Source organism: Equus quagga, chromosome 3 (genome assembly GCF_021613505.1).
Source record: "Equus quagga isolate Etosha38 chromosome 3, UCLA_HA_Equagga_1.0, whole genome shotgun sequence".
NCBI lineage: Eukaryota > Metazoa > Chordata > Mammalia > Perissodactyla > Equidae > Equus > Equus quagga.
The window spans coordinates 14,704,898-14,731,017 of NC_060269.1; the positions used below are offsets into that span (position 1 = coordinate 14,704,898).

The 26,120-nt window shown below is 42.6% G+C and overlaps 1 protein-coding gene across 6 annotated transcripts in view; it reads right to left on the reverse strand.

Moving 5' to 3' along the window:
• TRPC3 (transient receptor potential cation channel subfamily C member 3) overlaps positions 1-25,706 on the reverse strand; it is a 73,451-nt gene extending 47,745 nt beyond the window's left edge. For 4 of the 6 annotated variants that reach the window (XM_046655803.1, XM_046655801.1, XM_046655800.1 and 1 more), the window contains exons 1-2: positions 25,268-25,706; positions 5,715-6,486 (exon numbers count right to left, since the gene is read on the reverse strand). In XM_046655803.1, coding sequence (XP_046511759.1) covers positions 5,715-6,486; positions 25,268-25,479 — 984 coding nt within the window. In that variant the 5' untranslated portion in view covers positions 25,480-25,706. Of the gene's footprint in view, positions 1-5,714; positions 6,487-12,678; positions 12,768-24,854 lie in introns of those variants that run through there. The other 2 variants (XM_046655804.1, XM_046655805.1) reach the window with 2 other exon arrangements.
• Positions 25,707-26,120: the final 414 nt, after the last annotated feature.

Here is a 26,120-nt window from a genome sequence, read left to right on the forward strand (position 1 = left end):
TTTTTCTAATGCAGCAATTTGACATAGAAGATTGACTATACATAAAAATAACTTGTCCAGGGGCTGGCCCCGGGTCAGAGTGGTTAAGTTTGTGCTCTCCTCTACAGCGGCCCAGGGTTTCGCCAGTTCGGATCCTGGGCGCGGACATGGCACCGCTCATCAGGCCACGTTGAGGCAGGTCCCACGTACTACAACTAGAAGGACCCACAACTAAAATATACAACTATGTACTGGGGGGATTTGGGGAGAAAAAGCAGAAAGAAAAAAAAAAAAAGATTGGCAACAGTTGTTAACTCAGGTGCCAATCTTTAAAAAAAAAATAACTTGTCCAGTTTACTATTCCTTGCCTTGTTGGAGACATTGCTTCTCAAAGTATAGTCCTCAGACCAGCAGCATTAATAGCACCTGGACATGTACTAGAAATGCAGATTCTCAGACCCCATCCCAGATGTCCTGATTTAGAAACTGAGGATGGGTTCCAGCAATCTGTGTTAACATGCTCTCCAGGTGTTTCTGATGCACATTTATGTTTGAGAATGACTGGTTTATGATGAATGTAAAGAGATGGACAGGTGTCAGCATAAAGATGGGGTATTTTTCCTTGTTTGTCTGAAGGCCACATGATCACGTCAGCAGAACTAGAGGGAGAGAAATGTCTGATTACATGTAATTAAATTCTCAAGGGTTGCAGAATATCAATACCTGAGAGAAAAATTTCCAGGCCACTGGAACTAACACCTTGCTAAAAATAATCTGTGAGTCTTTAATTTCATTAGCATATTTCTATAGCACCATGAACTGCTATAAGGAAGTCAGCTGGCAGTATTCTGTATTACCTTCCAAATTGAGCTCAATTTCTAGACCACTGGTTCCAGTCAAGGTGTCGACGACCATTTCTTGGGAAAGTATCTCACTTTCGGAAACCCCAGTTCCACTTCTACGGTTTTCGCTAACATTCTAGACCATTAAGAAAGTTAACCAGATGATAATCTAATTTGGTACATTTGAGGAAAATGGAATTCCTCATTTCAACATGTCCTGAGACACTGTGTATGTCTAATAACTAACACATAGCACAGCAGAATTGCTGGGCTTCGCAAAATTACAAGAAAAGACATGAAGATTTCAATTTTTTTCCTTAAATAACTAATTAACTTGATTTGATGAGCAAAAATCACGTCACTAAGTAAAATAAACAACAGGAGAGACTGTTTAAAGGCTACACAGACTGGAATAGTTTCCATTTCCGATATCAGAAATTCAGATAAAGAACAGTTACAGTTAATCCTTTTCCCCTCATAAGGGAACAGATAAAATGAATAAAAACTTCAATCTTTGGTTTCCATTCAAGTTGGTACCATGCAACTGATAAAATTAATAAAATGTTCAGTTTCTGGTTTCTATACAGAGTGTCAGTTAAATATCCATCTGCCTTCCATTCCTGAAAGACTAATGAAATGTTTTATTATAGCATCCAGAAGAAGTATTAAATCCATGTCTGTTTCCATATAAAGCTCCCCTTTTAATACATTTTTTTAGATGAAATTTCCTCATGTTACTCTTCAGTTCAGACTGTTCTGTAAGATTTGGAACAACATAGGATGGCCATTTCTCCATTGATCAAAAATAAAAGACACTATTTTCTATGCTTGAAGAAAACAGTAACCACCTCTGCAGTAATACCTAAATAATGCCCTATTATCTTTAAAAATTATAATCTGTAAAGTATCCAGTCTTAAAGAAAGCTGTGTGGTGTTTTAACATCCACTGGAAAAACAGTCAAGAAACAAAAAATTGGTAATCATACACGTTGCAAGAACAACACTTTGTTTTCATAACAATTTAAACATTTCCTGCTGGAAGAAGTCTGCTATCCAACTGCAGAAAGTAATCAGAGCTGGAGATAACTGTGATTTCTCTGATTGCGGTCATGGGATACCGTTTTGTCAACCTATGCAGAGCTACCAGGGAAAGATGGAGAACTCCGGCTAACAAAGCCCCTCCTGAGCGGCAAAAGGAACTATCTAAAGTCTGCACCACCCGAGGTGGATCTGTTAGTTCTCTCAGGAGGTTCTGCCTCGTGTTACTTCACCACTCAGATCATTTGTCTGGTCCGCATTTTCTAATAGGTTTCTCTTAATTTAGTTTTGCTTAATTGTCTCCATTGTGTCACTTTTCCATTATCATGACCCTCCAGAATGTTTCCAGATGGACTGCTGCCCACTTTACAGAGCAGGAACTCAAAATCCTGAGGACCTACTCAAGCGAAAGGAAGAACAGTGAAGCTTGGTCCTCATTACAAGCTGTCTACAGGTTTCAGCACACGTATTTTAATGTGTATGGTTTAATCATCATTCTAATTCTTTTTTATCCTTAAGAGGAAAATTGAAATTCAACTCTAAGCAGGCTTGGTTCTGTAAGATCCTTTTCCATGGTGTAGTAGTTAAAAGCATAAATCTGAAGCCAGACTTCCTGGGCTCAAATACTGCTTCTACCACTGTAGAAGTTGTGTGATCTTGGGAAAGTTACTTAACCTTCTTGATGAGAATAAGCCTACCTAATATTGCTACTGTGAGGATGAAATGCTTAGAGCAAGCTTGGTACATATCAAATACTAGGGAAGTGCTTCCGTGTTCCCAGGTACAGCATGTCAGATACAATATCTAGAACTGGGACCCAAGACACCAAGTCTAGGCTTAGCGGATAGGACCTTGGTTATAGCTTTTGTTTTCTCATTTGTAAAATGAGAAGTCTATATAGACAGATGATTCCTAGAGCATCTTTCTGCTATAAAATGCTACCTTGCTTTTGGCTTACATTCATTTTCCTCTTCTTTACAGCTCTACTGTGATATAAATTGAAACTGTTTTCCTACTTTAAAGGGAGGGAAACCAAGCCACAGGGGAGGCAAATGGCTTCGTCTTCTTCCTTTTTTTTTTTTTCCTCGCAAAAAAGTGCATCATTGACTCAGAATTAGGAAATATCACTTTTCATTCTCATAGCTCAATAAATGACCAGCTTCCTTGCCAATGACACTTGGAGGATTAGACCCAGAGTCCATCCTGTCCAATCGTCTGTTTCTCAGAATAGCTTCAGACAGCATTTATACATCCAAAATATTGCTTTAATAACCTGTCACCAAGCCATCCTCCATTAATTTATCTAAATCTGTATCCTAGAATGTTCAACCTCTTGGGGTAATGACCACATGTTTTCGGCACTTTGCCTCCTGTATTCTTCAAGGAACTTTGAAAACTGCATGGTGGCTTAGAACCTTCTCTGAGGCACCTAAGTGCTGGCAATTTGAGGAGTCAGATGCTAGGAGTGAGATGCTCACAGGCCATTGATAAGATTAAATAGGTATAGGTATCTGCAAAGGGAAAAAAAAATCACCTCTTTTTCACTAGGGGCACATTATCTATTTTTTCATTTCAAGACTCGTACTTTGAGCTCAAAGTCTCTACAGAAAGAACATAGTGAACACCATGGAACAGGGTGAATGAGGTCACCTGCTTGCCTCAGAAATGAGCTTCACTGCCACTGCCCGCTCAGAGCTCAGAGTCTCTGGGTCAATGCTGTGAAAGCACTATTTTCTCTGTCTAAAGCCCTGAAAGATGGACACGAGCAGAGGATGAGAGGGCAAAGAGGTGAAAGCAACGCAGATAAGAAAAAAATAACAAGGACAGGAAAGAATGAGAAAGAAAAGGGCTACTTAGTCAGAGGAAAGCCCTGCAGTCCTCAGACACTATAACATCTGAAGAACTGGCTGTATTTTGCCTCTGAGGGCATTATGCTGCACAAGTGCTTTCCATGTAATTCAGAAAACAGAGCAGTGAGGTTGAGATGATTTGTGCCTATCCTTAGATACTTGGCAGCTTTATGCATGCCCTCTCAAACCCAGTTACGCTTTTTCCTCTTTTTGCCTCTTTACTTGTAATATTTTCCCACCTTTGAAAGGTTATCAGAGGTGATTCTTTAAGTCAGGATAAAGGAGATTCTAAGTATTATCAACAAGGATTTAGCCGGATTCAGGGGAAAACTATGAATCACGAATTTTCTTACCATCGCTTCACCGAGATAATGTCTCTGGGCAGAATTGCAAACGTCACCATCTTTCGTAAATTATTAAAATGCAATCTTAGAAAATATTCCCTTTGGTAGAATCTCATTTGCAAACTTTCGATATATATCAAGCAAAATGTGTAAAAACAAGTTTTGAGTGACATTTGAAATAGTGACAAATAAATAAATTTAGAATTATAATTTTTTACTGCTATGTCCAAATAAAGAAATGTCCATTAGAACTACTTCACCTGAATGTTTTTCTATTCTCTCTAAACAGAATTTGAAGTTTTCAATTTGCTCTACCTGAGTTCTGTCTAAAACAAATTCATTCATTTTGGGTCCAAAGAAATAAATCTTTTTGAATACCACATAATGAATTCCTTCAAAAGGAGTAGATGCAAGGTGATATTTATTCTTTCTTTGTTTTTTCCCACATTTTTTCAAAATTTTTACATCAAATATGTGTAGCTTTTATATAAAAAAAAATTTAATGGAATAACAGATAAAAACTATACCATGGCCAGATCTCCACCAGGACAATATGAGGGTTGATGAATATTTAGGGGATCTGGTGTATGTGGAAGGAAAAAAAAAGCCACAAAATTTTCCTACCATTTTCTTGCAACCCCTTCACCTGAATTATATTGCTAGTTGCATCTGTGTAAATCTCGCTTAAGTATGAAAAACTGTGACAAGATCTGAAAGAAAGAATAATCAGTCCTTGTGTGATCTGACACCACAACACTAAACTAAAAAGAAGATCAACTCAGTATCTGGAATATAATGCAAGGAATTAATGTCTAAAATCATCTTCTTAGGTGGACAACGGGAGACAAGAATCTGCCGAAAAACAGTCTGACTGACTTTCACCAGAACTACGAAATCTCCTTTTGTCCCAGATTTAATAGGTAGAACCATCCAAAATGCATGGGAGGAAGTAGCAACTGCAGAAAAACTAAAAATATTCGATCACTAAAGTATAATTTTTGCAAAAACAAATAATACTGCTTGACTGCAGGTGATGTCGGGGGAAAAAGTTCACTCAAAAAAAAAGAAAGAAAAACCCATTAAAGCAAAACACTTTACTGTCCTTATGTTTCTGGGTTGACCTGATGTCAATGGTTCACCACTGGGAATATACATTTGTGGATTTCAGAGACAGGCATTTTTGTCATATTAATGAAATGACTTTAATAGTATTTTATGTCAGTCTTTTGATTTTCTATCTAAAGGAATATACAAATGTTTGGGCCAATAAACAGTGCATGCAAAACTAATACTACTTCTGTGTTGGATGCCACCACACAACTAACCACAGGAGGAGCAAGAATTTGGAAGGGAAGTCACACCAAATCTCTCCTTTTAACCAAAGGGGAGAAGTTTTGTGGTCTACTTAGCGCTTATCCAGAACACAGAGTCGAGCCGTAATTATAGCTCTCTGATCAAGAATATACCCATCCCATAAGCGAATTTATCACACCACCAGGCTGAGAGGGGAAAATCATCATTTTGTGAACGCTGCTCCCAATCCCTCGTGATTTTAAATCCAAAGAGCAAAGCCCATTCTGAAGCAAACTACGGACAGCGCGAGGCAGCAGCCGGGAAGTAGACGAGCGCACAGGGCAGCCGGGGTGGCGCGCGGAGCTTACCTTGAATTCCTTCTCTATGTTGGCCAGCTTGGCCAGCTCGTTGCTGAGCTCCAGGGCGGTGAGCACGGGGTCCTCGCTGGACAAGGACAGGTACGCCGGGCTGGCCAGCCCCTTGTAGGCATTGATCCTCGAGCGCGAGTGGCTAAAGGAGTCGTGCCTCTGCTTCTCCATACAGTCCCCGCACTTGCAGAAATAGTCATGCGGCCGCTCGATCCTGGCGCCCTTCATCAGCAGCATGTGCACCACCTCGTACTTCTGGCAGTGTGCCGCCAGTATGATGGGGGTGATGTCGGGTGAGAAGCGCGTGCCGTCCTCGTCGTAGGCGTAGAAGTCGTCGTCCTGCAGCTCCTGCTCGCAGGGGCTCAGGGTCAGGCGCTTGCTGGCCGCGAAGCCGGGGTGGTTGAGGATGGCCTCCACGATGCGCACGTAGCCCTTGCTAATGGCGAGCAGCAGGGCATCGCCGATGCGCGCCAGGTTTTCCTTCTTGAGCAGCAGCTCGGTCACTTCCAGGTGCTCATTGCCCACGGCCAGTTGCAGCGCATTCTGGCCCATGTAGTCCACGCAGTTGACGTTCAGCGTCTTGGACTCTTCCAGCATCTTGCGCACCACAGGGATGTTGCCGTACTCGGCGGCGTCGAGGAAGCGCTCCTCCTCCGCTGTGAGGCTGGTGCCCCGGTCGTTGAACATGAAGGCAGGGCCCCGGACGGCCTGGCGCCGGCCCTTCTCCCGCATCACCGTCTTGCGCCTCAAGGACGGGCTTCCCTCCATGGACCTAACCAGCAGCAACGAAAAAAACAACTGTGGAATATTAGGGCATGTTGCTTCCTCCCACATACCGAGCCCTTTCTGGAATAGACGGCACCCATCGCAGACCTGTGGCCCGCAGACAGGTGGGTCAGTTGCTAACAACCAGCCTGAAATTTACACCTGTACCTAACATGGGCTGCTAGAACACTGAGAGGAGCCAGTAGCCTTTTAGAACAAGGGTTCCTGTTCAATAGAAAATGGCATTCAGAAGGAATAGTCATATAAACAATTTCCAGACACCCGTGTCTCCCTTGTGACCCTGGCAAAGAGGGAACTCATCGTGCCTTGTGGAAATAACCTTACTACTGCTCTTAAAAGTCTTGAAAACAGAGGCTAGCACATACGTGGCACCAAAGCACCAGGCTTGAAAGATAAAGAAAGTAAATATTTCAAGAATTAGGCCAGAACAATCCTCTCAAGTCATTGCATGTTTTTAACTAAATAAAATCACTGACAAAAAAAAAAGTATCATCTTTCACCATCTTAAGTTTATCCTTTTCTTTTAAGGGTATCTCCCCTGAAAAACACACAATTCATTTTTTTCAATGACACAGACAACATTTAGCAATTATAAAATTAGAGTATCAATCTAGATTTAGTTTATTGAAAATAACTGTACCTGTGTAATAAGAATTGTTTAATTATATAGCTGTCTCTTTGAACTAAAAGGATAGGTATGATTTATGGTTTAAAAATTACTAGTATTACTTTGTAAATAAAGCAATTGGTCACTAATTGTATATCCACAACAATGTGCACTGGAATCCCAACACCAACCACCTCAGCTGAGATTTAGCTGCATTATAAAAGTCATATCATTAATTGATGTGTGCAGGAATTCGAGTTCACATTTTTATTTCTGTGATGCTGGGTAAATAATTTCATTTCCTTGGGCTTCCTTACCCGAGGTGTAAAATGGAAATTTACAAAGCTCTGCAGATTTTCCTCATGGGTTCATGAATAGAAAGCTTTTTAAGAAGTTCTGAGTCTCTGAAAAATAATGCTAAATAAACAATATAATTTTGAACATTGTGATTATTTTTAATATTTCAATGGCTATTGTTATAAGTACAAATTTGCATCTTTACCTAGTTCTAACATTCTTGCTGATTGAAATGCTCAAGATAACTTCTTTTTAAAAATCCGTGATTTTTGTTTCTTGTATGAGTCATACCAAAAGGCACCAGATAAAGCTCTTTTCACAATACTAACTTTTGAAGCAAATACAAGTGATAAGTTAAAAGTGAAATGACTGGGGAAAAATGCTTTCCTTCTATAATATATATTCCAGAAATACCTCTACCATTGACAACATGGTATTCATAGTCAGGGGTTGAAAACCAGTAAGGGGTCTGGAGGTGGACATTAGGGAGCATCTCCAGCAGGTGAATCCAGAGGTAGTTACCAGCCCCGAATCTCTGTTCTCAGCTCTGTGGGCACCAAACCACGAGAGGAGCACAGAAGCCACTGGCAGAAATTTCCCAGATAGAGACCAAGGAAACACGGCCAGGCAAACCTGCAGAGATGAGGAAACCAAAGAGGTCCCCAGAGACGCTTGTTAACTTGTCCAGAGGCAGAGAGGGCTGTGACTACCACCCCGTTCTGACTGCTCAACTAGTATCAGGTGATCAACTGTTAAAAATTAAATAAATATAGTATATATATATATATATATATATACACATTTATATATATGCATATATATACACACATATGTATGCACACACATATATGTATATTTGTAGCAATTTCTAGAAAGCAGCACAAGAAGCTTTTAATTGTAATTACTTGTGAGGCCCTGAGGAATGGAAAGGAGAAGCCATGGGGAAAGGGAGATTTTTTTTTTTTATTAAGATTATGATAGATTACAACCTTGTGAGATTTCAGTTGTACATTATTGTTAGTAATGTTGTGGGTACACCACTTCACCCTTTGTGCCCTCCCCCCACCCCCCCTTTTCCCTGGCAACCACCGATCGGTTCTCCATGTCTATATATAACTTCCACCTATAAGTGGGGTCATATAGAGTTCGTCTTTCTCTGTCTGGCTTATTTTGCTTAACATAATACCCTCAAGGTCCATCCATGTTGATGCGAATGGAACAATTTGGTCCTTTTTTATGGCTGAGTAGTATTCCATTGTGTATATATACCATATCTTCTTTATCTAGTCGTCAGTTTCTGGGCATTTAGGTTGGTTCCACATCTTGGCTATTGTAAATAATGCTGCGATGAACATAGGGGTGCATGGGACTCTTGGCATTGCTGATTTCAGGCTCTTAGGATAGATACCCAGTAGTGGGATAGCTGGGTCATAGGGTATTTCTATTTTTAACTTTTTGAGAAATCTCCATACTGTTTTCCATAGTGGCTGCACTAGTTTGCATTCCCACCAACAGTGTATGAGGGTTCCTTTTTCTCCACAACCTCTCCAACATTTGTCACTTTTGGTTTTGGATATTTTTGCCAATCTAACGGGTGTAAGGTGATATCTTAGTGTAGTTTTGATTTGCATTTCCCTGATGATTAGCGATGATGAACATCTTTTCATGTGTCTATTGGCCATACTTATATCTTCTTTGGAGAAATGTCTGTTCATGTCGGGAAAGGGAGATTTTCACTTTTCACTTATATTTTGAATAGTTTTAACCACAGTTTGAATATTTTTATTAAAAAATAAAATTAAGGTTTTAAATTTTTATTTAATTTAATCCCTTAGTTGACAAAATTTGTTAAATATAAGTACTTATTTGGAACCATTACATTATAATCTTTCTGAAGCTAAATAAATGCCATACGATTGGCTATTATTTGTGGGGTGTGGACGTGTGGTGCATAGCGTAGTGTGTGGAGTGTGTGGTATGTGTGGGAGACAAGGAGGTGCAAGGTCAGGGGGAGGGGTGTTGTGTGTGCTGTGTGTGTGTGTGTTGATACGACGATGATTTTTAGGTGGACAAGAGCTGGGAAATAGTATTCACTGAACTACAAAGAAGAGAACTTTGTTTTGAGGCCAAACTCTATGACAAGAGTTGTAAACAAAACTTGCAAATATTGTCATTGTAATAAGTGAGTATGTTTTATTACTATTAATGGTACTGACTTCATTGGGTAAATATTTTTACTGTTAAGCTGCCAACTGGTACTCTTCAAATGGCTAGGATTTCCATATTGTAAAAAAGATGAATTTTGTGCTTACCATTAATAATATATTTACATTATCTATGACTACAGAATATATGTGCAGAGTATATATGTCTACAGAATTCCAATCTTTATTCAAATGGGTTATCTTTGGAGAAATAAATGCATTATTAAAGTGTCACATCTTATTGTAAGGGCTTTTTATCTAATGATTGCTATCTACCAAGAAAATCACTTATAAAATCACCCACCTTTTCTCCCAAAAGAGAGTGACTTGAAAATACCAGAAAATGATTCTTTCACGAATCTTTCCTTTGTGTTTCTTAGCATTTTTAAGTTTTTTTCTTAATATTTCTTCTTCTTTCAGAAACTATACCTCCATATTGTGTATGTGAGCTGAATGCGGGATTTTAATATTATACAACACAAGTCACATGAGTTATTTTCATTTTGTCTTTGAAAGATTCTAACACTGAGGTACGTGTGAAGTCAGATTTCTCAATTAGAACAAATTATACCACTATTTCAAAATAAAAGAGCTGACAATGTTATTTATCTTCATGGTAAATCCACATAGGAATGTGGATTTTTTTTTTAACAGTCCTTACAGTATTAAGATAACCTTCATTAATCTGGATTGAAAGAATGGAATGAGTCACATTCAATTCATCCACAATACATAAACATGGCCCGAATCTCAGCTGGTCTTGACAATGCATCTCCTCTAGCAAGAGAAATAAGGAAGAAATGAGGGCGAATGGGAGAGGATGCTTAACTTTAGTAATGCTAACACTAAAATCATTTTGCCAGGCATTTTCTTACCTCCAGATCCTCATCCAATGGGTTGACTCATTCAGCACTGCAAGCATATATTGTGCAGGGCCTTCTTTGCACTGGAGTACCACTGACCTGGACCAGATGCTCTACAAGGTCCATATACAAGCTCCTTCATGGCCCATATGGATGGCTGCTAATATCTGACTGCTATGACCTGAATTTAGCCACTCCCCATCAAATCTGTATGTTGGAGTCCAAACCCTCAATGTAATGGTGTTTGGAGATGAGACCCTTGGGAGGTAATTAGGGTTAGATGAGGTCCTGAGGGTGGATCCCTCATGATGGGATTAGTGTCCTTAGAAGAAGAGACACCAGAGCTTGCTCTATCTCTCTGCCACATGAAGATACAACAAGAAGGAAGCTGTCTGCAAGCTAGGAAGAGAGCTCTCACCAGAACCCAATCACGCTGGCACTGTGATCTTGAACTTCCAGCCTCCAGACTGTGAGAAAATACATTTCTGTTGTTTAAGCCACCCCGTCTATGGTATTTTGTTATGGCGGCCTAACTTGAGTAAGACACTGACCACACAGCTTAAGGCAAAAAAAAATTTTCATGCTTTATGAAACAAACTTTGGGTCCTTAGTACTTGTCAAACACTTAAGCAGATAAAAAGTTCTTTCTAAAAATATTTTGGTCCACCCAAAGGCAACACTTTGCTCCATTTTATCCAGAGGCAGAAATACAAGTAACACTCTTCAGTTTTCATAACTTTGACATCAGCTCATCTGACCTCTAACAGTGTTTCTCTAAGTGTGACTTGAGGACGACCTGCCTCAAGATGACGCAGAGTGCCAGTTAAAATGCAGATTTATGGGCCCCGTTCTATTTTTTTTTTTTTTTTTTTGAGGAAGATTAGCCCTGAGCTAACTGCTGCCAATCCTCCTCTTTTTGCTGAGGAAGACTGGCCCTGAGCTAACGTCCGTACCCATCTTCCTCTACTTTATATGTGGGATGCCTGCTGCAGCATGGCTTGCCAAGCAGTGCCATGTCCGCACCCGGGATCCGGACCAGTGAACCCTGGGCTGCCAAGAAGCAGAAGGTGCGAACTTAACTGCTGCACCACTGGGATTGTCCCTTGGGCTTCATTCTAGATTAACTAAATCAGAATCTCTCAGGGGTGGGGCCCTGGTATTTTAAATGAGCATCCTTTGCAATTCCTATGCACAGCAAGGTTGGGAAGCTCCAGTATAAAAACAATGGAGCTAGCCTGGATCAACAACCCCAGGTTATGAAGCCTTTAATTTCCTGTTACATGGGCCCTGCCAAAAGTAGTTTTGAAATAACATGTGTGAGCAGCGCAGGCTAAGGGACAAGCAGCCTTACATTCATTTAGGTTTTCTATGCTTTATCACCATTTAAAATTTGATCTCCAGAAAGTACTTACCCCAACCACAGTAAATACGCAGCCTGCAGAAATGCCTTCCCCTGTGACCATTTAACATCATGCTCTTGCTTTTTATCAAGGTGATGTTTTTAAAAGGTTACTGTGTCTTCTTAAAAACTGCATTTAAAGGATTAAAGAGCTTGTCCATTATAGTATCCACTGTACCTCTTATGAGGATTCAAGTGCTAAAGTCATCCCAGAATTGTGTATCAAGAAGCCACTCTCTCCAGATGAGTTTGCTTCTTTTCATTGTATAAACCATATAACCCTTGCCTTTTTTTTTCCCCTCCGACCCAGGGTATCCAGGGATTTACCTCGAATCTAAAAGTGTTCATTTGCCATCACTATCCTATCCCAGATTTCCGGCAGTCTTTCACCTCCTCCTAAATGATTTATCACATAGATTTTAAATCAATTATCCTATATTCCATGTGTTTTAAGCCTATTTTATGGTTATTTAAATTTTTTTTAAGAAATACAGTATTAATAAATACCCCCTCATATGTGCCACCACTGCACACATTCCTGGATGGTAAGGTCATAGCCTATTTATCATTATCCAGTGACCCATAGGGAGTACATACTCAATAAATATCCATTCAGTTGAGTTACTGAATCTCTTTCCAGGCTCTGTCCTCTCACTTGACCTCAGGTCCCACAGGTACAACTCTCTGTCCCCTGGTCACTCGAAAATGCCCCAACTCAGCTTCTTCCTTAAATTGGCTCCCCCTCCTAACATTTGCATCTCAAGCCAGTTATTCAGCTTTAGCAATCTCAAGGTCATCTATGACTCACTGTCTTGATCCTGTCAGCACAATGTTCTGAAGCTCCTCCTTTGGAATGTTTCTTGTACTGGACTCTTCCTTCCAGTTCTCATTGCCAGCATCACTTTCCAGATCTTCAACAAATCATAGCTGGATTATTACAACAGTTTTCCAACAGAGATGGCACCAGGGAAGGCTACTAAACTGCACTGAGTACCTGGTCTATACCTATGTTTTTCATGCATATATTTAATTCTCATAACAATGCTATGAAGCAGGTATTATTTTCTGTTTCATAAATAAGAAAAACAACCTCAAAGGAAATTGCCCAAGGTAACACACATAGTAAAATGCAGACTGGGATTCTGCCTGGGGTCTGTCTGACTCCTATTCTTTCCAGTGCTTCATGCTGCTCCTGATTTTCCCCTTTGTACCCACAGCCATCCCCAGCATCTTGCTCGTCTTCAACTCTGCTTTAACTACCACACTCATCTTAAAACAAAACCAAACCAAACCAGAATCCTCCTGTTGACAGCATCCCCCACCCCCTGCCTGGCCAATCTTCTTTTCCTTGCTCCTCAGACTCATTCTTCACTGTCCTCAAAACATATTATTCTACTTCCTTCTATGCTATCAAGGGTATTCCAATAATATCAAGGGTATTTTTTGAAAAATTAGTCGGATGCTTTTTTCCTCTGCCTTTCCAAATACAAGATCTTTGCCCCGGTTGACTCAGGCTGTCTTACTGCCTGGGGAGTGAGTGTTGTAGTGTAGAGTTGAGTGGGCATGTTTAGGGGGAAATGGAGAAGGCAAGTTTTAGAAGAGGAGTGCAAAGGGAAACATCAAGGTAATTTACAGCTTTTTGCAAGAAAACTGAGATTTTGCAAGCAGAATTTGGGTAAAGGAAAATCGTCTTGAGGAAGGATTTGTTCAATTCCTTTATTTCTCTAATTAATTCTGAAGGAACTGATCACAGAGCGCTCTCATCATGCAGACAAGATAGCTCTCCCACTTTTGACAAGCAAAGTCATGATGCTTACTGTCCTGGGAAAAGAAAGACAATAAGAGAAGGCAAGTAAAATTCAAGATGTGGATCCCACAGGGTGAGGAATCATGGAGGGCAGGGGATTCTGGCCCTGCTTATGTTATCTGGAGATCTGGGACAGCCAGCCTGGTTAAGCAGGGAATTGTAAGGGCTTTCTCAAGCCTCCCTCAGCTCCCAGGTCACGTGGACCCTGCACTGAGAGCCAGGGAGCCTGTGTCAAGACTAGGGACGACGGCTGGTGCGGTTAGCTAGATAGAGCTCTGTAGCCCATGGGAACTGAGCTGAAACCATGTACAGCAGGGAGCACATCTGGGTTATACCAAAGGCAAGTCAGCCAAGATCAAGTTACTGCTGCTGACAAGCAGCACCCAAGTAGACAATGAACATTGCCTAGAGACGGGAAGAATCAAAGGACACCAACTCTTTCCCCCTCCAGGGGACACATAAGCTCCCCTCCCCCAATGCCCAGATGCTACAGAGAAGAGCCAGGGCAGGGGCAGCTTTCTGGGAGCCTGAGCAATTTTTCTTAAAAAGAAAATTTACTTTATACTGTCACACTAAGATCAATGAAATCAGCCTCATAGCATCCCTCCTGAGTGTGATAAACTGGGGGTGGGCATGAACACCATAGAGACTCTGGCCCTTGTGGAGACTGGGGGGGGAAGACTGAGCAAGCAAAGGTCCCTTAGACACCCCCTCAAGGCACATGGAGACACTGTCCTGTTGAGCAAATCCCTGCACCAATAGAGGGCAAGCCTTCCCTCCCTGTTAACTCACATAACTGCCTAATTGCTTAATTCACTTAATTGCTTAATTTATTGATTGCTTAATTCATTTGTTGAATGAGAATAAGTGTCTGTTTAGCAAGCAAAAAACAAAAACAGAATATAAAAAACTAATTTAAGCCACAGGTTGGACCTCTGGTTCACTTTTTTCTCTCCCACTCAGCCGGGGAGGCTCAGGAGAAAGACCTGTTTGTTACAGGCAGATTACAGGAGCTACATGCTCCCGCTCAGCCAAGCTGTCATGGTTTCTTGACTCTGCCACACCTGCCTCTGGATGCTCCTTTTGTTTCCATCCTAGGCATACTCTTTTTTCTGCCCTTTGCCGGTTCAAATCCTTCCTACCTTCCGTGGTCCAGCTTACATTAGACTTCCGTAAATAGAGGGTAAAGTTTCACAGGGTAATGACTAGAAGACCTGCAAGATTCTGTCCATTCTGAAATGTTGTCTTTTGATCCTTTCTGAAACCATTCCTGACTATTTCATCAGCCTGAGTTTTTGTAACACTGCTAGTCTGCCCCTAAATCTATATGCTTAATTTTATTTCATCTTCTTGATTACTGTCTCCTCTGATATTCATGCCCCCTAAGTTCAATTGAGGATAGATGCTTCATGTTTCCTATGTTATGTTTTATAATTCTTATATCACCTCTACAGTACCTAATACAATGCAGTGTATGTTTAAAATATTTGTCAGTTGATACTAATTCTACAGATAAAGAGACTCAGTCAGAATGGTAAGTAACTTCCTTAAGGTCACTGAAGGGTAGCGAATTAGAAGATGAGAGTCAGAGGGCCTCTCCCAGGCTCTCTACTCTACCATGCTGTCTCTAGAGAATAAGAAAATGAATAACAGGTTGCAAATCAAAGTAACATTACTGTATTAAAATATATCCTCAGCTTATGTGTTGGAACATTTTGGTTCTATAAAGAACAGCTTCTAAAACGGCTCTTTGGATTGAACTGCAAGCTCTTTAGCACACAGCAACAAATGAACATTATTAAGAAATCACCTCAACTCCTTTATTGAAATGAGTGAGGAAATAACCACCTACTCAATGCACTTAGCAAGCAAGCAAACAAGGTAATAACACCATCAATGTGAGCCAAAGCAATGAGAATAACACCCAAACTGTCCTGACCAATCAGTTCACCGCTCCAAAGAAAGCGAATGTGCCAGCTAGCTAGGAGCCAGTCTGTCATTCTGTGAAGGGCAAGAAAAGCGGAAGGAGCCACAGAAGAGAGAGAGCAAGAAAAGCACAGAGGAGAGGAAAAAAGGTGAGAGAGCAACTGCCATGCTAGTTACAGTCTCGGAGATGGTGACAACTCCAAGTGGTAATGAAGGTGGGAAGCAGCAGGCACTGACAAAAGACAAGAAAGTCAGAGACAAAAAGTCAAAACATAGACAAAGTCCACGGTCCCCTGGGAAGCAGGCACCTGTCAGTCAATGCAGCTGCCTCTGGAGACATCTGACATCTACACGGTGTGCCTTACATGTGAGTGTGCTTGGAAGGAAGACAGGGCATCTGAAACACAACCTTGATAATGTCATCAAAAACACACGTTTTGAAAATCTCCTAACGTATATATTTGTGGAAGGGAAGAAATGGAGTGGGAGTCACTGAACTTCAGTAGCATCTAAGCGCACCAGTGTGCAAGGCTAGAGGAAGGCAGCCCATTCAGTTCGACTGTCTAATGTAGTCGTACATTATAGAGGGCTATGGGTCTCATGTCTCTCGCCATCTACGCTGAGCCTGCATCTACCGACACCATGAACAGCTAAAGAAAACATCGTCACAGTAGCAACCAAGCCAGCAAGAAAAGGTGCTCCACTTAAGAAAGAGGAAAGCGCAGCTTTCATTTCTAAAAATTCTCATCCCACAAAAAAATTAAAACGTAGAGATTCCAGCAATTATAGGTCTAGAGAGATATTTGGGTCTCCACAGTAATTAATTCCCTGAGAGTTTCTGTTGGCCTGTGTTATATTCAGAATTCCCCATGTATCATTTTAATAAATCTATTAGACATATGCTAATTTGGGTATATGCCCTAATGACTAAGTCAGAGACAAGAAGCTGTTGTATATTTAAGGAGGGAAGCTCCGGGCTCCTCTGTGCATCGCTTTCCCTGTCACCCCCCTCATGAAAGCTCTGCCAGACCCCTCACCAGCTAAAACCAGAAAAGCAAAAAAGCCATTTAACAGTGTGTTGCTCCCACTAAAAGTCCACCGGGAGCAGAGGTGAGGACCCCTAACCATTGCCCGCATGACTTCTTGATAATGCTTCTTAAACATATGTGCCCAAGAAAGTATTCAAGCAAATGCCTTCTAGAACTTAGATGTTTCTGTTTGTGTATATAACTCCATTAAGTTGACTATTGTATGCTTTGTAATGGTCTGCTTTCATGCCTGTCTCCTCAATGATACTGTAACATCCTTTAGAGCAGAAACAGCCTTCTTTGTGTCTATGTGCCTAGCTTTTAGTACATGGCAGATGAAAATGTATCTGCTGGAGGGATGCATGCACACTTAGACCGTAAGACTGAACACCTAGGGAACAGCAATTTCCCTCTAGATTAAAGAATACCCTTGGCCATAAAAGACAATGTGTGGGAGTAGTGATAGAGGAGAACTGGAGTGACTCTTCTATAAAAAAGAATGTCTTGAATACTTTAATACAACTTAATAGTCATAAGTTAAAGTAATGTAAATAATCTTTCTTCTTTCAAAGCAAATTTATGATTAATCACATTCAATTCTTAGTTACGCCACAAAAAGTAACTGGTGAATTCTACATCTCTTGATTTTGATCTTACATAAACTTACATTTTGTCAGGATAATCTGGGGGCAAACAGAGGATAAATCTTAGAATTAATAAGCTCTAATAATTAATAGTTAAGTTTATCTTCAAAAATAAACTCATTTTCACAATGCTTTCTAAAACTAACATTTATCATTTCAGGAAGATTAGTGATAAGGAAATCAGAAGTCAAAAACGAATTCAGTCTATAACTGAACAAAAATTGAGACAAAATGAACTCAATAGTAAAGTAAAAAACTTCTACTGACCCAAGAGAAATGCATGCTTGGCTATTTTAATATGTTAGTCACTATCAATTATATATATATTAATCTCTAACATTATTAGAAGCAAAGGGATCTGTTTTTCTATTACTATCATCCATATCCAAAGTCAGAAGTCTGAGGTTTTTAGATCCTTGCTCCCATCTCATCACCCTGCGACCTACTTTTCAACAGAGAATCCATATGCATCAGTCCTATTTGACGAAATGTATTTAGAATTGCAAAACTGGTGTAGAATATTAGCCTTGTCATGCTCTTTCCTTAACAGGTCACACACTTGTGGACATTTAAATCTCATTTTTTAAAAAGGTCTAGGATCAAATCCATATTGTCATCTATTATTTGAATAGCGCAAAGAAGGGAGGTTTTTTTTTAATAAGGAAATTTTTTTTCACTAGATAACTGTAGGCACATATCCCTGACCTAGATGCTAAATTAAAGACAAAACACTATAACAATTCTAATTATTCTCATAAAGTCACTGCTGAGCCCCTTATGCACAAGTGTGAAGTTGGCCACCCCACAGTTCACAGCTTCAGACTTCTATCTGGGGCCAGACTCCTATGCGTTCACCCTGCACAGGCCACTAATCTGGCTCCCCTGCCAGGCTGCTCCTGGGCGGTGTGGAGGGCAGCTCGGAGAAGGAAGACTGCCCGTCTAGGAAAAAGCCGCCCTCCCCAGAGGACTGTTCTGCGACCATTCCTTGAGCATGTTCCCTAAGGGGGCGATCTCAGTTCCCAGCCAGGAAGTTCAAAGGATTCCTTCCTACCAAGGGCACAGGAGCTCAGTAAAAAGAGTTTCCTTCCTCCCGTTACATTTTCTGTGGTGTTTTATTGTCTACTGTCAGCTAGGGGTAAGGGTTTATGGGATATTGTAGGCAAATGAACAGCTCAGTGGGTTTGAATAATTGAGAGAGAGAGAGGGGAAACAGACAGACATTTGCTATCCCAGCACAGTAATGAAAAATCCCTAAAATTCTAACCCAGTCGTGAAATGATGGTCCAGTCCTGGTCCAGGACCCTTTCACCTCTTTGATATTAACAGAAGAGAAAATCAGAAGCAATGTTTGGCAGGGAGTCAATTGTGCCTTGAGATATCCTTTTCTCCTCTTTCCCCCCATTCTTAGTCCTCCTACTTAGCTTACAAACTTTCTCAAGTTGATCTGCCATCAGCAGGTAAATTGAAATGATTAATTAACTGGGTCTCAAATGAATTAATACTAATTAGTAGTTTCCTGTGTTGCTCCTCCCAGGAGCATTTTTAAATTTCTCTGAGGAAGAGAGAAAAGTTTAACCCAAAGGAGGCCACAGTGTAAACAGCACAGCCCTAGGAACCGGGAGATTTCAGATGGCCTGGGGTTGCCGTGATTAGATGTCAACCTTCAGCTTCAGTTTCTCAATTTGAAAAAAGAAGGGACTGGACTAGATAGAATCCTTTCCAACTCAAACATTCTATTTTTCTCCAAAATATTCTATATTAGTTAAATTTAGGAAGTGTGGTACCAAGATGATTTTAGGCAGAGGACTTCAGATGCCCCTCATACCACACTGTACAGATTACAGTAGAGATGAGGCAGGAGCCAAAAATGGGGGAATTCGCTGACAGTCTGTATGAAGAGTAGGTAGAATCCCTTCCCCCAGATATCTAAGCCATAAGTGATATGATCAAGTGACAATCCTCACCCCTACAAGAAAGACAGGACATGAAATCTCTAGAGAAATAGAGATGGAGATGCTCTAGATAGGACACTAGGCCCAGAGGAGGGCAGGGACTAAGAAGAGGGGGTCTCTGCCCAGTTCCAGAAGACCAACAGCCAGGTTTATTATCTCCCAAACCCTCCTCCCTTGAGAAATATTTTAAAAATACTGCATCTCTGAAATAAAAAAGAATGCTATGACAAAGGAATACTTATAAGACAAGAAAGAGCTCTTAGAGATTAAAAATATAATAGCTAAATGGAAAAAACTCAGTGAAAGAGTTGGGAGATACAGTCAAGGAAATATCTTAAAAGAACAGAGAAGACAAGCATTGGAAAATGGGAGAGAAGAGACACAAAAACTAGGGGATCAGCCAGGAGGTCAAACATCCAAATGACAGGAAGTCCAGAAAGAAAAAAGAAGGAAAATAGTGGATAGGAAAGAATAAAAGAAATAACACATGAAAATATCCCAGAACCAAAGGGCAGAATCTCTAGATATTGAAAGGGTTCACCAAGGGTCCAGCTCACATAGTGAAAAAAAGACCCATACCATCTTGAAATTTCAGAAGAGTACTAATGAAGAGGTGATTCTAAAGCCTTTCTGAAGGAAAAAAAATTTAAACCTCATACAAAGTAAGTCAGAGGTTTTTAGAAGGGATGTCTTCAGGAAACCACACACTGCTACAGACTGCAGACCATTTATCTAAAGAAGCAAGGACAAGATGGGACAAATATTTACTCTAAGAAAAACAAGTAATTAGAAAAGAAATGTAATCATACCATACTACTAGACTCAGCAGTCAACAATAGTTACTGGTCATAAACACGGTCATAATAATGAAGACTTTAAGATATTAATCAGAAATTGTGATCAACCATGTGGTGGAGGATAGGGGGAGATTAAGAGGTTTAAGTGAGTGAAAATTCTCACTTAAGACGACTGATAACATCTAAAATATAAGAAGAACAAGACAGCAGGAGTTGAAGGGGTTGAAAGTGGAATGAAATGGTGTGGGCGGGAAGAAAAGGGACTGCCGGAGACGTGCTATTGTCCTATAAGCCTTTTTAGCACTAACTTTAAACACTATATTCATGGACTACTTTGATAGTATATAAAAATAATTTAAAACAACCTATGTTGTAAATAGTGAAATTACTTCTCTGAGGGACAAACTAATAACGTAATTAAAAGTTTCAGATTATTAAAGGGCTCAAGTCTAATACCATGTTGTGCTATTCTTGAAAATTAAACTCTAACTGTGGAGAAACCTAACTCTTCCTTAATAACACTGACTAATAAAGTCTGACTTTAGTCCCCTAAAGTCCAAACTCCTGTCCCTGGAGATGCAACGGTCACTTGGAGAATCTCTGATTTCCGATCCAGGGGTGTGAGAGAGATGCTGTTCCCAATTTGATGCCCAAAGCAACACGCACAACACTGCTCTCAACCGCACAGCAAAACGAAGCCAGATGGGAACATTTACACAGGCCAGTGCCACAGAAACTAACATCCAACTAGACAATCTGGGTTACAAGGCATTGTGTACCCATCTTCAGCTCCCCTATGTTACAGAGCTGAGAATCAGAAGCTTTACTAATTTTTTAAATCTTCTAATCACTCTGCAGCTTTATTTTTTAAAATAAAAATTGTATATATTTAAGGTATACAATATGACGATATACATATACACAGTGAAATGACTACTACAGCCAAGGGTAATTATCATATCCATCTCCTCACACAGTTACCTTTTTGGGGGGGGGGGGTGGTAGGAGGGGGATGAGAGCACCTGAAATCTACTCTCTTACCAAATAGCCAAGATACACATGCCGACAACCTAAGTGTCCATTGACAGGTGAATAAACAAAGAAACTGCAGTGTATATACATACAATGAAATATATTCAGCCTCAACAAAGGAGATCCTGCCATTTGCTACAACATGGAGGAACGTGGAAGACATTATGCTAAGTGAAATAAGCCAGACACAGAAAGAAAAAACCTGCATGATCTCACTTATATGTGGAATCTAAAAAAGCCAAATCCACAGAGGCAGAGAGAAGAATGGTGGTTACCAGGGGCTGGGAAATGGGGAGAATGAGGAAATGCTGGTTAAAGTGTACAGACTTCCAGTTGCATGGGACAAATAAGCCTAGAGAGCTTATGCACAGCATGACGACTATAGTTAATAACACTATATTGAATACAGAAGCTCTATTATTGATTCGGTGAATAACCTTTAGAAAATGACTTTACTTCTCTGTGTACCAATTTCCTCACTCGCCAAATGATGACAATGATAAACATGCTTTAAAGAGGTGTGATTCAAGTTAATTAGTATAAATGACAGCATGGAGTATTTTATAAACACAAATTACTGCCCTTATTATGACAAATTTTTGGCAGCACTTCCAGAAGAAAAACTAAACAGAATCCTCCTTTCCAGAAGTCTTTCTCTGTTAAAGATAACACTGCTGAGAAATCTAACGATTTTGTGTACGTCTGTTGATACATATAAGGATTGATTCTTCTTACTAAAAGTAGACTCAAGTTTCTCTCTTGATTTACCAAGCATTTGCCAATTGTGGGTCAATTCTTCCCTGTTCCTGAAACTCTTCTCTCTAGCAGCCTTTCCTTAGTACCACCTGCTCCTTCATCTTTTTCTGTACCCTTTGCCGGCTACTCTCGCTCTCCGCCCTCTAACAAAAAAGTTTCCCTCCGAAAAGGAGCTGAGGCTCCCGTTTTTCTCTTCACACTCCTTCTTTGGGTAATATCACATACTCACATGACTCTGTAACAATTCCCATCAGATAGCAGACTCTCAAATTCTCCCATTTTAAACTTGCCTTTCCATCTTTCTGCTTGACACCTCTATCAGGACTATCTGAAAAATCAGATCCTCCTCTTTGTTTTTTTCAATAATGACACCAACCACCAATGTTCTTAGTTATCTAGGTCAAAATCACCAAATCATCTCTGGCTTTGCTTTCTCTTTCAATCCCCCACGGGCAGTTAGTTGCAGATTCCCATAGATTCTATCTGTGTATTCTCTCTTCCAATCTCTCCCCTTTCTATCCCGCCAGTACTACACTATTACAGACCCAAATCTCAGCCTGGACAGCTACAAATAGCCCCCTAATTTATTTAATCACATTCTGCCAATTGCCACTTCAATCTATCTTGCTCTCAGAGTGGCTTTGATCAAATTGTTGCTGCTTTGAAACCATCAATGGCCCCCTATTGCCTGTTTCTGGCATATAAGATCCTCCACATAATGCCCCAAACCAACACATCCACCAGCTACATCTCACAGCTCTCCTACACATACTCTGTGTTCCAACCAAACTCAACTAATAATCACTAGACATGCCTGGCATTGGGGTGAATTAATTACCCAGTCTGTCTCTGCCTCCTATCTTTCAAGGTCAATAAAGGTTTCCTTGATTTCTCTACAACCTTACGTTGCGTTGTCTGTCTCTCCTTTGCACTTGACCCTTCATAGCTCCTTCCTTGTGTTTTTATGGTTACTTATTTTATTCTAACTTACAGCATAATTGCTCACACCCAGTTTCATTTCCTCCTCTCCCTCATGAGATTTCAAACTCCTTGAGTGCAGAAAAATTGTTATACTTGTCTTTGTGGCTTGGTGCACTTACCCTGCGCAGGCAAATGCTTAAGAAATGTCTTTGAATTGAAACTCATGAGAGTGCCCTCAAATGCCTTTTTGGAGTTCATCAGATATATTTAACAAGCAAAAAACTCCACGAATGAGGTAATCTCACCAATGACATACTACTTGGTCCTAGGTTTGCAAACAATTGGGATAAAGGAAGTCTTGGTTTGAATCAATAGTTGAATCAAGAGTTCTATCAAAGGATAAAAAACAGTCTTGTTAGTGATACGGCAGAAGGCACTCTTCCTCCTAAGACAGTCCGTTTAAAATTCCCAAGTGGAATACTGGAGCATGGAGCAGTGAAATGAGCAACAGCATCACCCTGAGGAATCTTTCTGGTAAAAGTGGGATTCCATCCTCAGCACCCCTGTTGAATTTTAAACTCAGCTGTTCTCTCGCGCCTACTGAAATGACCCTGGGGCTTTGATGGACTGAGTGTCCTCTTCCGATGCCATCCTAGGGCTGCTGGTTCACTTTCTGAGCTATTAAACTGTGTCCATACTCTCCTCAATCATGGCACAAAGAGCTAACCTCTGCTACAGATATCAAGCCAGTCTCTGACGTGTACCAAGTGACAGGCCTCAGGTAACCATGAAGAGTTTGCTGCCCTACCTCCAGAAAAAACGTTTATTAACGTCTATCTCCTTAAAATGACTGGGTCTTCTCAACCGCTTTACAAAATAAGTACGATTGCAACAGTTATTTGTTGAATTACGTACAGTCAACAAATAGAAAGGAAAGATGTTCTGTTAGCGGTTAGATAGCTAACCTACAATAGAATTTGCCCCCGCACCTTTGTGTAATTGACCTCAAACTTCAAAAGGCAAAGGGAGTAATCTGCTCCGCCCTGCTTTCTCAGATAAGACTGCTGTGCTGTCCCATTTAGTGTAGATTTAAGGTAAAAGAAAAAAATTTTTAAAGAATCAAGAAATTGAGCTGGGTTATAAAAACCAAATTGGCTAAAGAAAAAATGGACAACGTCTTATAACCTTAGGGAGTGGGGAAGCCAGCGAGCTGGCAGCGCTTTAATCCCAAAGGATATACCTTCCGCCCATTTCCCGGGCCATTTCCTCTCCAGGCTAATCTTCAGCAATAACTGAACCACATCAGGATGCGTCGCTCATTTTAAATCAGAACCCTTCCCTAAGCGATCTACTCCCAGCCACTGATTTCTCTTTCTTAGAGGCAAGTCCGGGGCCGGCCAGGCGCCGCCTCCGAGCGAGCCCAGCGGTGTGAGAGTCCGGGGTCCCCCGGAAGGCCTCGGACCCCGGCTGTGGGCAGCTCGCGGGCAGCAGGGGGCGCTGCAGAACCTCCGTCCCTGCCCAGAGAACCACTTCCCGGTCCTCGCGGTCAGGGCCGCCCGCCACGTCTGACCCCAAGTTCTCTACCTACATTTGTGCGTTCTTCCTAAAAGATGCCAGTAAACCCTGCAGCACGCCCAAGGTACGTGACAAGAGAAATAGAGGGCATGCACCCTAAAACTAATCACCTTCTTTCTCATCCTCTCTGCATCTCGCAGCTGATTAAATAAGGCTGTTTCCAAGATCTGTAAATTAAGAAAAGTTGCTCTTTCTCACACACTAGAGCTCCGACCTTTACCTTCCTTTAAAAAAGAAACAACTGCTGGCCCTGCGCCGCCTGGGAACTACAGCCTAAGTTAGCACCACAGCGGTTCCCACGGCCGCCCCGCGCCCGCTGTCTCGCCGGCGGACCCGCTGGGGCTTCGACTCCAACTTTGAAAGGGCCGTCGGGGAACAAGGCGACCGGAGAAACCTCCAACCCACACTCTGTACCGCACACCGTCTCCTCCCTTCTCCCCACTGCCCTGTCCTGCGTCGGAGGGGACCCAAGTCCCCAGGGTGGCTCGACGCTGGGACGCCGGGGAGGAGGTCGGGGTTGGAGAGCGCGCCTCGGTCTATGCACACCTTCCACTTCTTTGGCCTCCCCGGGTGGGCTTGGGGACCCCAGGGTCCATTTTCCGAAGGGTCCCCAGCCCACGGAGAGTCCACGCGTCCTCGGTGGTAGGAGAGGAAGTGTCAGCTCCCTGGGAAGCGCGTCTGGCGTCTGTTGTGTCTGTCCGCGGGGCTGTTTCGCGCAATTGAGTCGGGACAGAGCCCCCGCCACGCCTTCGGCGCCCCCCAAGTCCCTCTACAGAGTAGGACCAAGGGGGCGAGCCCCCGGCCGAGGTTTGTTCCCCCCGAAGTCGCCCGGAATCGAACTGCCTTGCAGTGCCGGGCGGGGCGTGGGGGTCCCGGGCACGTCGCGGGGAGCCCGGGGGCGCGCCTTCCCGGCCCCCGGCCAGCGCCCCGCCGCGGGCTGCCGCCGGCCGGGTACTCACATGTCGGGTCCCGGCGAGAAGGGCGGCGGGCGGTAGCCGTGCGGTTCTCGCTGCGAGGGCGCGGGGCGCGGCTCGAGCCCCCCGTTGACGCCCCTCCAGCCCCGCCGGCGGCGCTGCGGCTCCGCGCCCTCGTCCTCGCCCTCGTCCTCCTCCTCCGGCACGGGGAAGGTCACCCTCGCTTGCTCCTTGCACTTCTTGACCTTGGTGGACATCGCGCCGGCTGCGGTCCGCGCGCGGGGGAGCCGGCCGCCCGCTTCCGCCGCCCCTGGCGCGCGGTCTCCCCGCGGCGCCCCTTCCCCGCCTCCCGCGGCGCCCGCAGCGCCGGGCAGCCCCGGGCGGGGAGGCCAGGGGAGAGCTCGGCGCGGCCCGCGACCGAGCAGTCAGAGGCGGGAACCCGAGCCGAGCCGCCGCCGCCGCCCACCATCAACCCGTGGGAGCAGCCGCCGCGGCTGGGGCTGCGAGGAGGAGGCCGGCGGCCGCGCGGGGCGCTGGCGCGGGGAGAGGCTCTCCCGCCTGCGGGCGGCGGCGATGCCTCCGCGGTGCCCGTCTCCTGTCTCCGACAGCATCACTTGCTAGGACTGTACCGTTACTCAGGGTGAGAGGGAGGGAGGGAGAGAGGGAGGGAGACAGAGGAGGGGGGAATCAAGTCCTCATCAGAGAGAGCCGGAGTGGGAGGCAGACCAGCAGGTAGGGAGTAAGGAAATCTGGGAAACTTCCCTCCCATTTCTCTTTCGGAGATCTGGAGCCCTCTTCCACGTAGAGATACAAGTTTCCTGAGAAAGGGAAAAGGAAATCGTCCTGCTTGTTGTTAATTTTCCTGCCGTCGTATTTACCCTGTTCAACTCCACGTTTC